Source organism: Arachis hypogaea, chromosome 18, assembly GCF_003086295.3.
Source record: "Arachis hypogaea cultivar Tifrunner chromosome 18, arahy.Tifrunner.gnm2.J5K5, whole genome shotgun sequence".
NCBI lineage: Eukaryota > Viridiplantae > Streptophyta > Magnoliopsida > Fabales > Fabaceae > Arachis > Arachis hypogaea.
The window spans coordinates 29,225,738-29,235,787 of NC_092053.1; the positions used below are offsets into that span (position 1 = coordinate 29,225,738).

At 30.3% G+C, this 10,050-nt stretch overlaps 2 protein-coding genes across 3 annotated transcripts; one reads left to right on the forward strand and one right to left on the reverse strand.

Annotated features, from left to right (window-relative positions):
• Positions 1–5,297: 5,297 nt before the first annotated feature.
• LOC112769075 (AAA-ATPase At3g50940) lies at positions 5,298–7,324 on the forward strand. 2 transcript variants are annotated; one of them, XM_072225696.1, is made up of 2 exons: positions 5,298–6,536; positions 6,644–7,324. In XM_072225696.1, exons 1-2 carry the CDS (start codon positions 5,517–5,519, stop codon positions 6,644–6,646), a joined length of 1,023 nt encoding a protein of 340 aa, XP_072081797.1. In that variant the 5' UTR covers positions 5,298–5,516; the 3' UTR covers positions 6,647–7,324. The 2 variants fall into 2 exon arrangements, with proteins under 2 accessions (XP_072081797.1, XP_029150736.2); XM_029294903.2 differs by having other exon boundaries at positions 6,761–7,324.
• A 483-nt stretch (positions 7,325–7,807) lies between these two features.
• Positions 7,808–9,477, reverse strand: LOC112769074 (AAA-ATPase At3g50940-like). Its single transcript, XM_029294743.2, has 2 exons — positions 8,419–9,477; positions 7,808–8,298 (listed from the first exon to the last, which is right to left on the reverse strand). The coding sequence occupies exons 1-2, from the start codon at positions 8,704–8,706 to the stop codon at positions 8,122–8,124; spliced, it is 465 nt and encodes a 154-aa protein (XP_029150576.1). The 5' UTR covers positions 8,707–9,477; the 3' UTR covers positions 7,808–8,121.
• Between the last annotated feature and the right edge of the window lie 573 nt (positions 9,478–10,050).

Genomic DNA, 10,050 nt, shown 5'->3' on the forward strand with positions numbered 1-10,050 from the left:
AGTTTTTTTTTTTCAAAATCAAATAAACTGACAAACTCAAATCATAGCATTTTGAATTTTAAATAAAAAAGGGTTTATATTTAATGATATATTTACTCTAAAGAATATGTTGCTGTACTCTAAAGAAGAATATTTTACCTTCATTTGGTATCCATAGACTAAGAATTTGTTTGAGTGTGTCATTAAGTTATTAAAAAAAGATTTTTTTTTAATTTTTAGTATATTTGACAAATTTTTAATAATAAAAATAAAAGTACTAAAAAATAAAAATATATTTTTTTAAATTATAATTTATATTTTTTTAAAAAAGTTTTTTTTATAAAAAAATATTTTTTATTTTATAAAAAATATTTTTATATTATTATATCTAAACATAATTGATAAATAAAAAAAATTATATAAATATTTAAATATAAAATTATTTTTATTTTTTTAAAAATTTTAAAAAAATATTTTTTTTCTTAAAAACTCACTTAAGTAAATTTTAAATTTTTTTTTTGTGAAGCAGTGATGCTGCCATTTCATTCACATTTATGGCCGGCACATGACAAGAAAAATAAATTCAAGAAGCAATTTCCCACCTTATTTGGACGATTAGTTGTATGCTTATGCACTATAATTTAAGAGGCAAATTATACTTTGCTGATTTGCTGCCACATAATAGATATATTGCTAGATACTACAAATGAACTCTCCATTTTCCAAGTTGCTAGATATGTTTCTATATATGTGTTTGAATTCCTTTTTGTGGTATAATATAACCGTATAATAACAAATAACTAAAATTAGAAAATTTGAAAATTTTAAATTAAAAAAATATTGATATATTTTGAGTATAATAATAGAATTTAATATTGTCGATATAAACTAGTATTACACATACATATAATCTAATAATATCATATCATCAAAATTACCTACTTTTTAAATACACTAGAATGAGACTCGCGCGATGCGCAGAACGACAAATTAATGATAGTATATAATAAATATTAAAAATTGCTATGTTTTGTAAAATTAAATTAAATATATATAAATTAAAGTTAAATTTAAAAGATGTTTTATTTAAAATAATTTGTACTACAAAAGATTTGGATATTAGAATTGTACAAAGTGACATTTTTATTTGGTAGTTTGATTTTCACATTTGTTTTAGTTAATGGGCTTAATCTTCTTATGTGGCGCTCATCTTCCTTTCTTTTTATTGGTTGTTGTTAGAGTTGTTGCTTTTTTCTTTCTGTCGTAGGTTCTTGTGAAGGTATGTTCTTTATGAATTGTTGAGTTGTATGCACTTTCTATTGTGTTGTTTGTTCCATCTTTATATGTATGTTCTTCTTTCGAAGATGTGTCGTGAATTTGTATGATTTTCTTTCTCCTTAATCTCTTGATGAATATGTAATTTTCGTTTGATAATATTAGTGTTGGTGAAATTGGTTCTTATAATCAATGAATAATTTAAATTAGAAATAAAAATGATGTCTTGAATGTATTATATAAAATATAATTCTTTAAACTAAGAAAAACAATAGATTTAAAATTTTTTGAAAAAGATCGTACCTTTGTATTCACTAACCAATATTGATATGAGTGCAACAATTTTTTGGCCCTTTATTTGTGTTGTAATTTTTTTGTTTATCTGACGTGAGAGATTTCTCTACAACGTGACTTTTAACACGATATTCCTAAAATTATTAGTATTTTGTTAATAACTATATATAAATGAAAAATGAATTGCTTGTATACTTTTTTACTCTTTTAAGTATCAATTCCATTCTTTGTATTTTTGTGGATTTTTTTTAACATCTATTTGTTCTTCTTCTCTTAGTGTATGCAGTTTTTCAATGACATTTACAATAAAAAGAACAAAAATGTGTAAATTTTTTTTTAATAAGTTACTTTTAATAAGAATAATTGAAATAGTATAAAATAAAATTACTTGTTAATATTATTTTTGACCCACTCTGATAGATAATGTCTCAAGTGATAGAAATTCAAAATAGTGTTGGAAAATGTTCAAAACTGGATCTTTAATTTCTTTCACAACAGTTGTGAGTAAAAAATTTGTTTTCATTGTACCTTTAATTGGTCTATACAAATCACTTCACTACAACAAATATGGCCTTTAGCAACGCCAAAGTTTACAATGCCTTAAAACCGTTCTCTTAGATAGGTTTAGACAACGGTTTTTTAAAGTGTTACTGTTGAATTCAATTTTTCATCAATTTCTAGCAATAAATTAAAACCGTTCTGTTTGACTACTTTAAAGAACGGTTTTATAACCGTTACCATGATTTGGCTTTAAGCAACGATTTTTTATTGTTGTTTAAAGAATTGCACAAAGAAAACGCATTAAAACCGTTGCCGAAATGCTACACTTTAAAACCGTTCCATTAGATGGTCTTAGACAACAATTTTTACAGTGTTACTGTTGAAATTCATTTTTTCATTATGCTATAGTAATAAAATAAAATCGTTCTCTTTAACTATTTTAAAGAATGGTTTTACAATTATTACAACAATTATTTATGAAACAACCATTTTCTAATATTATTTAAATAATTATACAAATTAAACAATACTAATAAAAATAATTTCAGATAATTATATAAATTGAAACTATTTTTTCTATAAATATTATTTTAAAAAAATAAAATTGAAATAAATTTATTATTAACATTATATATTATTATAAATATATAAAAAATATTATATTTTTAACACATATAGCTAAAATAAATTTATAATAAATATTAATATAAAGAAATAAAATTAAAATAATTTTAAAATAAATATTATATATCTATTATTGATTAGTAATTTTTTCCTAATTAATAAAGGAATACATAACAGCAAAATTTACTAAGAAAGCTCCCTCCTTCTCTTCGAAACCAAAGAGAATGCTACTCTTCCTCCCTCCACCGTACCGAACCCTAACCCACGCCTCAGAATCAGAGAAGTCATCGCACCGCAGCTCTCCATGAAACCGTAAATCGCACCATCATCGCAAGTCACCAGGAAGCCCCAAATCGCCACTCACCATCGTCGCACCATCATCGTCGCTGCCTCCTTCTTCCCGGCGTCGCTGAGTCTTTCCGCGGCGTCGTTGCTTCTCCCCTCTCCGAGGCTTCACTGCTTCTCTACGGCGTCTTTGCTTCTCCCCTGTTCTGTTTCTACCTCGCTGCTTCTGCGTCACTGTCTTGGATGATTGTGATTGTGCTTCGCTGTTGTTGCTTTGCTGCTGCTGCTGCTTCGCTGCATTGGCCGTTTGTGGGTTGTCATCTGTGGTAAGTGGTCTTCTTTTCTGATTTCTGTTGCCTATCCAGTTACGATTTTAAACCGTTGTCATGTTAATAGGAACGGTTCGAAACTGTTGCTTATTGAGTAACGGATCAAAACCGTTGTTTAAAATTTTTCGTCAAAACCGTTGTCTATGCCACTAACTGTGGCAACGGTTTTTCTGTTACCGTTGCCTTAGGTAAAAAACCGTTGCGTTTGAGTATTGGTAACGGCCGCATATACCACAGGTCAAAAACCGTTGCCAAAGCGTTGCCTAAAATTTTGGAGACGGTTTTTCAATCTACGGTAACGGTTTTTGACCGTTGCGAAAAGCCTTGTTTGTTGTAGTGTTTGCATCTTCTATTTTCAAAATTTTTATAGTATAGACTTTTCCTTCTTGTAACAAATGTTTGAATTTATTCATCATATTTTTCTTCACAACTACATGAAGAGATGTTCTCTGCAGTGTTAGTAAATCATAGTTAATAATTAGTTAAAAAAAGTGATTACATTTATTTTTTTAAGTTATTAAAAAAAGAACAATGAATAACATATTGAAAGAAGTATAATTTTAATGATATTAAAATACAATTAGATATAAAGTATTATAAAATAATATAAAAAGTATTAAAAGCAAAAATAATTAAAGTATTTTTTGTAAATTCAATTTAAAAATACAATAAATATGTTTGTTTTGTACATTTTCATCTAATATAATCATTTCTAAGCAAAGAGACTCCTCTTCATTTGTGGGTGTTATTGTTTTCCATAGACGAACCACGCGAACTTTGATAAACCAATTGTCTGTTTGTTTGGTGATATTGTCCAAAGAATGATGCTCCACTGAGTAAGTTTGAGATGTTGTGTAGTTCGAAAATAATTTTTTTGTGCTAAATTTGATGTTATTTGAAGGAATAGTGATAAAAAACTTATAGAAGTAGTTCAAATAGTATGAAATTTGAATATTTGTAACGTAAAATTTATTATAATTAATAATATTATTATGACATTTGTAATATGGATGTTTATTATATTTAATGAGTTATTTATAGAAATTAATAAATTAATTATTGAGGTTATAAATTTACTGTATTATTTATAACGGTAAGATATAATAAATATAAGAATATGAATTCAGTGTCTTTGTAGATTACAAATTTGGTTAGACACTATTAATTTCTAATTATTGTCATTGGTAATTTTTTTATTTGAAAATAATAATTGATTTGGTAAAATTTGAGTGGTTTATTTTAAAATTTTACCAACTAAGCAATGTTGCTTACATGACATTAATAAAAGGGGAAAAATATTTTAAAAGTAACGTGATAAACTTGTTCATTTACTTTTATATATTAAAAATAAATAGTCTTCCATCGAATTTAAACTTGTAATAATTGTGGACAATAGAACTCAGCCAGTAGTGATAGAGGAGTTGATTTGATGCATGCATAACTAACTACTGTGTGTGCGGAGTTAGTTATGCTGCAACTAGCTGCTGGTTCACTTAGTGCTTGTTTGGCTATTATTATTTTGATAAAAAAAAATTTTTATTAATAAAAAAGATTTTTTTTATTTATAATGTTTTTGGTAAATTTTTAATAGTAAAAATAAAAAATTAAAAAAATATATTTTCTGAGAATCTCAAATTTACATTTTTTTTAAAAGATATTTTTTTATTAAAAAAAGATGTTTTTCATGTAATAAATAAATAAAAAAGTACTTTTATATTATTATATCCAAATGGACTTGTTTGAGTGAACTTCTAAAAAAAGATCTTTTTTTAAATTATTTTTTTTAAAAGATCTTATAGAAAATAAAAAGTAATTTTATGTTTTGAAAAAAGATCTTTTAAAAAAAGATAATTCAAAAAAAGATATTTTTTTAAAAGCCCACCCAAACAAGCTATTAGTTTGTTGCAGCTAGATATTTAAGTGTTAATTAACTTAACTTGAGTTAGAAGCTAACCAGAGTTTGTTAGCCATAATTAGAAGTTAGTTACTGTTTTTTGTTCTGAATACCTTGTGTAACTGAATCAGATGTGATTCATTATTAATTCCATTCTCTCATTTTCTGATCTTTGCATGCTCTAGCCTTTCTCTCTCTCAACTCTACTCTATCACCATCACCACCTCTGCACTTAGATATGAGTTTTCACAATAATAAAGCCTAAACTTGTTTTGGTCAACAAGACCCTCTTCTCTATCTTCTCCTCCCATATCTTGCTTCTTCTCATCAAAATCATGGACAACTGTTTCCAAGATCATGGAAACAACAACAATGGCACTGCAGTTATATCCACAGTGGCTTCCATTGCAGCCTCGGCTATGCTAATTCGAACAATTGTCTACGATTACGTTCCTCATGAGATCATAAACTTTTTCAACTTAAAGTTTCATGACATGAAGCGTTTCTTCTCCTCCCAACTCACCATTGTGATCGAAGAGTTCAAAGGAGTTTCAAAGAACCAAGTTTATGAGGCTGCAGAGGTCTATTTAGGAAGCAAAGGCACACTCTCTGCGGTTAGAGTTAAAGCAAGCAAATCAATGGAGGACAAGAATCTTGCATTTGTTATGGACAAGAACCAAGAAGTTTGTGATGATTATGAAGGAGTTATGGTGAGGTGGAAGCTATGCTGTGAATATGTTGCTTCAGCAGGTAACAAAGAACACCCTGATGATATCAATGCTTCTTTGAAATCAGAGGTAAGATCCTATGAACTCACCTTTCACATGAAACACAGAGACAAGATCTTCAATTCATATTTGCCCTTTGTGTTGGAAAGAGCAAAGGCTATTAGAGAAGGGAACATGGCTTTGAAGCTTCACACAATTGACTATGATCATTATTGGGTTGGAGAAGTCAAGTTTTGTCACCCCATGAGTTTCAAGACACTTGCAATTGATGATGAACTCAAGAAGGAGATAGTTGATGATTTGGAAAAGTTTGTGAATGGGAAAGAGTTTTATAAGAGGATTGGGAAAGCTTGGAAAAGAGGCTACCTGCTGTATGGTCCTCCGGGGACTGGCAAATCGAGTCTCATTGCCGCCATGGCGAATTATCTTAATTATGACATCTATGACTTAGATCTCACTGCTGTTAGTACTAATAAGGACTTGAAGAATCTGATCCTTGGCATGTCCAACCGTTCCATACTTGTAATGGAGGATATTGATTGCACTATAAAGCTTCCCAACAGAGAAGAAGAAAAAGAAGATAATAATAATAATAATAAGGAAGCAGATAAAAGTGAAGATAGCAAGGTTTGTCTCATTGATTTGTTGCATTTTATGATTCATTAAAATCGACATGATTTAGGAGTTAATTACATAGATCATACATGAATTGAATTTAGATATGTCTTAATTAGTGATGGAAGCGAGGCAAGCTGAGACGAACTTGACTAGGGTTGGCCACGACTTGACTCATTAACAAACGATCAATTTTAAAGTTCAAGGTCGACTCTTTTCCTTCTCTTTTCGAACAGGTGACACTTTCAGGGCTGTTGAATGCAATAGATGGTCTATGGTCATGCTGCGGTGAGGAAAGAATCATAGTATTGACAACAAATCACAAAGAGAAGCTTGATCCTGCTCTTATAAGAGCTGGAAGAATGGACATGCACATTCACTTGTCATACTGTACCTTTTCTGCCTTTCAGCAATTGGCATTCAACTACCTTGGCATCTCACAACACAAACTTTTTGAAGAGATTCAAGGGCTGCTAGGAAAAGTCCAGGTTACCCCTGCAGAAATCTCAGGAGAGCTAACAAAGAACATCAATTCCAAAGAACCCTTACAAGAACTTGTGAGATTCTTGCACAGCAAGGATATGGTGCAAGAACCACAAGAAATTTCCGTATGTTCTTGAAGCACATTTAATACGTACTTTAGAAATATGCACAACTATCATTTTAATGGAGAATTTCTCTTTACTTTTATGGATTTATTATTTCATATTTGGAAGATCTTTGTATCAGATAAGCCTCAATAATTTTTTAAAGCTTCTATTTCTTTTTCCATAATGGTAAGTTAACGGAATTCATTCACAGGATTTGCTTCTCTTTGCAGTTATTGGTTCTCGGTTACAGGAACTGAGTTGTTATTGCCTCTAGTTATCATATGAATCCTCATAAAAAAAGCTGGAGAAGTTAATCAGAAATTGATATTTAAAGGACTAAAAAGTTGTTTATTCTTGTAAAAAGTTTATGTAGAATTGACAATTGATATCAAGTCTTAGATTCAACAATAAAGCATTATCCTAGTAGGTGAAGTCGGTTATATAGATCAAACAATACCATTGCGTCCTAACATGGATCATATCTTGAATAACGACCTCACTTGACCAGCTCCTAACAGAGTCCTTTTAGGAATTCCTCGACCTCTAACCACTGATCTGTGTTTACATTTGATCTACTATCTTAATTGAATGCTCTACTAGTCTTTTCCTCACATCGTCTAAATCACCTAAGATGAGATTAAATCATTTTTTCAAGTCATGTACTTATATCATTTGACAAAGTGGCGAGCCCATATCGATAACAGAAATCAAATTTGGGTGCTTGTTAGATACAAGGTTGGTTTTTACTATGTCAATCATTTTGACCTTGTTTCTAAATAGATCCAACAATAAGTATTTTTCATCTACACAATCATGATCAAGTTTGGCTATTGCAAAATTTTCTTGCTATGAAGGAACTTAACAAGGTCTTGAAGGGAGTCACTGGAACTTCTTGTCTTTGTTAGCTCTCCTGCAATCTCTGCTGGAGTAACCTGCACTTCTCCCAAGAGCCTTTCAATCTCTTGAAAGAGATTGTGATCTGAGATTCCAAAGTAGTTGAATACCAATTATTGAAAAGCAGAAAAGGTGCAATAGGACAAGTGAATGTGCATGTCCATTCTTCCAGGCCTTAGAAGAGCAGGATCAAGCCTCTCTTTGTGATTCGTCGTGAACACAATAATTCGTTCCTCGCCACAGCTTGACCATAGACCATCTATTGCATTGAATAGTCCTGAAAGTGTCACCTGTTCAAAAATCAATAGAAAAGATTAAAGTTATCAACTTCTTTCAGTTATCATGAACTGAAGGTTTTGATGGACTTAACTTTAGAAGTTGAATGATGCAATGAAAACAAAATCTCAAACCTTAGGCTCTTGCTTTCTGTGTGCTTCTTTATCTCCCTCTCTGTTTTCCAACTCTATAGTACAATCAATATCCTCTATGACAAGTATGGAACGGTTAGACATGCCAAGAACCAAATCCTTCAAGTTCATATTGTTATATATACCAGTGAGATCTAAATCATAGATATCATAGTTGAGATAATTCGCCATGGCCGCGATAAGGCTTGACTTGCCGGTCCCAGGAAGACCATACAGAAGGTAACCCCTTTTCCAAGCTTTCCCTGTTCTCTTATTAGAACTCTTTCCCATTCAAGAACTTGTCCAAATCCTCCATTATCTCCTTCTTGAGCTCGGCTTCAATCGTGAGAGTCTTGAAAGTCATTGGATGGCCAAATTTAAAAGCGTCGCCATTCCAATTTCTATGCTCACCTGTGTGTAGCTTGACAGCCAAGTTACCTTCTTTGATGGCTTTTCCTCTGTCCAACACATAAGGCAAGTAAGAATTCAAGATCTTTTCTTTGTGTTTCTTGTGAAAGCTTAACTCATAGGATCTTACTTCAGATCTCAAAGACGCATTTATATAGCTCCGATTTCCATATCCATTGCCAGAAGATTCAACAAATTCACAACAAACTCTCCATCTAACCTTGATCCCTTCGAATTCATCGCAGACTTCTTGGTTTTTATCTACGAAAAATAAGAGTTTCTTATGGTCTTTGGATTTGCCTGCTTTAACTTTTAGAGCTGAGAGAGTGCCTTTGCTGCCCAAATAGGCCTCTGCAGCTTCATACGCTTGGTTCCTTGTGACCCCATGAAATTCTTCAATGACAATGGTGAATTGGGAAGAGAAGTGAAGTCTAATACCATGAATTTGTGAGGAGAAAAAGTCTAGGATTTCATGAGGAATGAAATCATGGGCAATGCTTCTAATTAGCATAGCCGTGGCTGCAATGGATGCCACTGTTGATATCATTTTTCCTTTGTGGTAATTATTGGACATTTTTTCTAAGGAATCTTAATATGCTTATTATAATAGCTTAGGAGTTTAGGACTAACAAATAGTGATAGGGATGATGATTTGTGTATTATTTTCACTTTTGAGTTTTTGTTGAGATAACTTCTACAAAGAATGAAAATTCAACGTTTCCTTGCATACCAAGTATATATGAAGACTTTTCTCATTTGAACCTTGTAAAAGAAAAAAAAAAATTAAAGTGCTGATTTAATTCTTAGAGTTTGGGCTAATTTCTAATTTCGTCTTTTAATATTTTGAAATATTCTACTTTTATCTCAACTGTCGTATTTTGTTATATTTTAATTCTTTATTTTTTAAAAAAAATATATTTTCTTGTGTTATGATTTTTTTAAATAACAACAAAAATTATAGTAGTCACATGATGGTCATCGTAGTAATTTGAGAATAAAAGTGTTAGAATAATAAGAAAAAAAAATAATATTTAAAAAAAATAGACTAAAATAAAATAAAATAAAATATTTACTATAAATATTTTAATCATTTAAAATTAAAATTTAACTCAAATATTAGAGAACACAAAGAAGAATTTCCTTGTAATACCACGTTTGAATTCAATGTTATGTGACTTTTATTTTTCTTGTGCCTAATGTAAAAGGTCTTTAGGAAAGTTGATGCAT

Bases quoted from the DNA above. Each gene is read 5' to 3' on its own strand.
- LOC112769075 (XM_029294903.2), top strand. From the start codon at position 5,517: ATGGACAACTGTTTCCAAGATCATGGAAACAACAACAATGGCACTGCA. The intron at 6,537-6,760 runs GTTTGTCTCATT...CTTTTCGAACAG, and splicing joins ATAAAAGTGAAGATAGCAAG to GTGACACTTTCAGGGCTGTT.
- LOC112769074 (XM_029294743.2), bottom strand. From the start codon at position 8,706: ATGGGAAAGAGTTCTAATAAGAGAACAGGGAAAGCTTGGAAAAGGGGT. The intron at 8,299-8,418 runs GTTTGAGATTTT...ATTTTTGAACAG, and splicing joins ACAGAAAGCAAGAGCCTAAG to GTGACACTTTCAGGACTATT.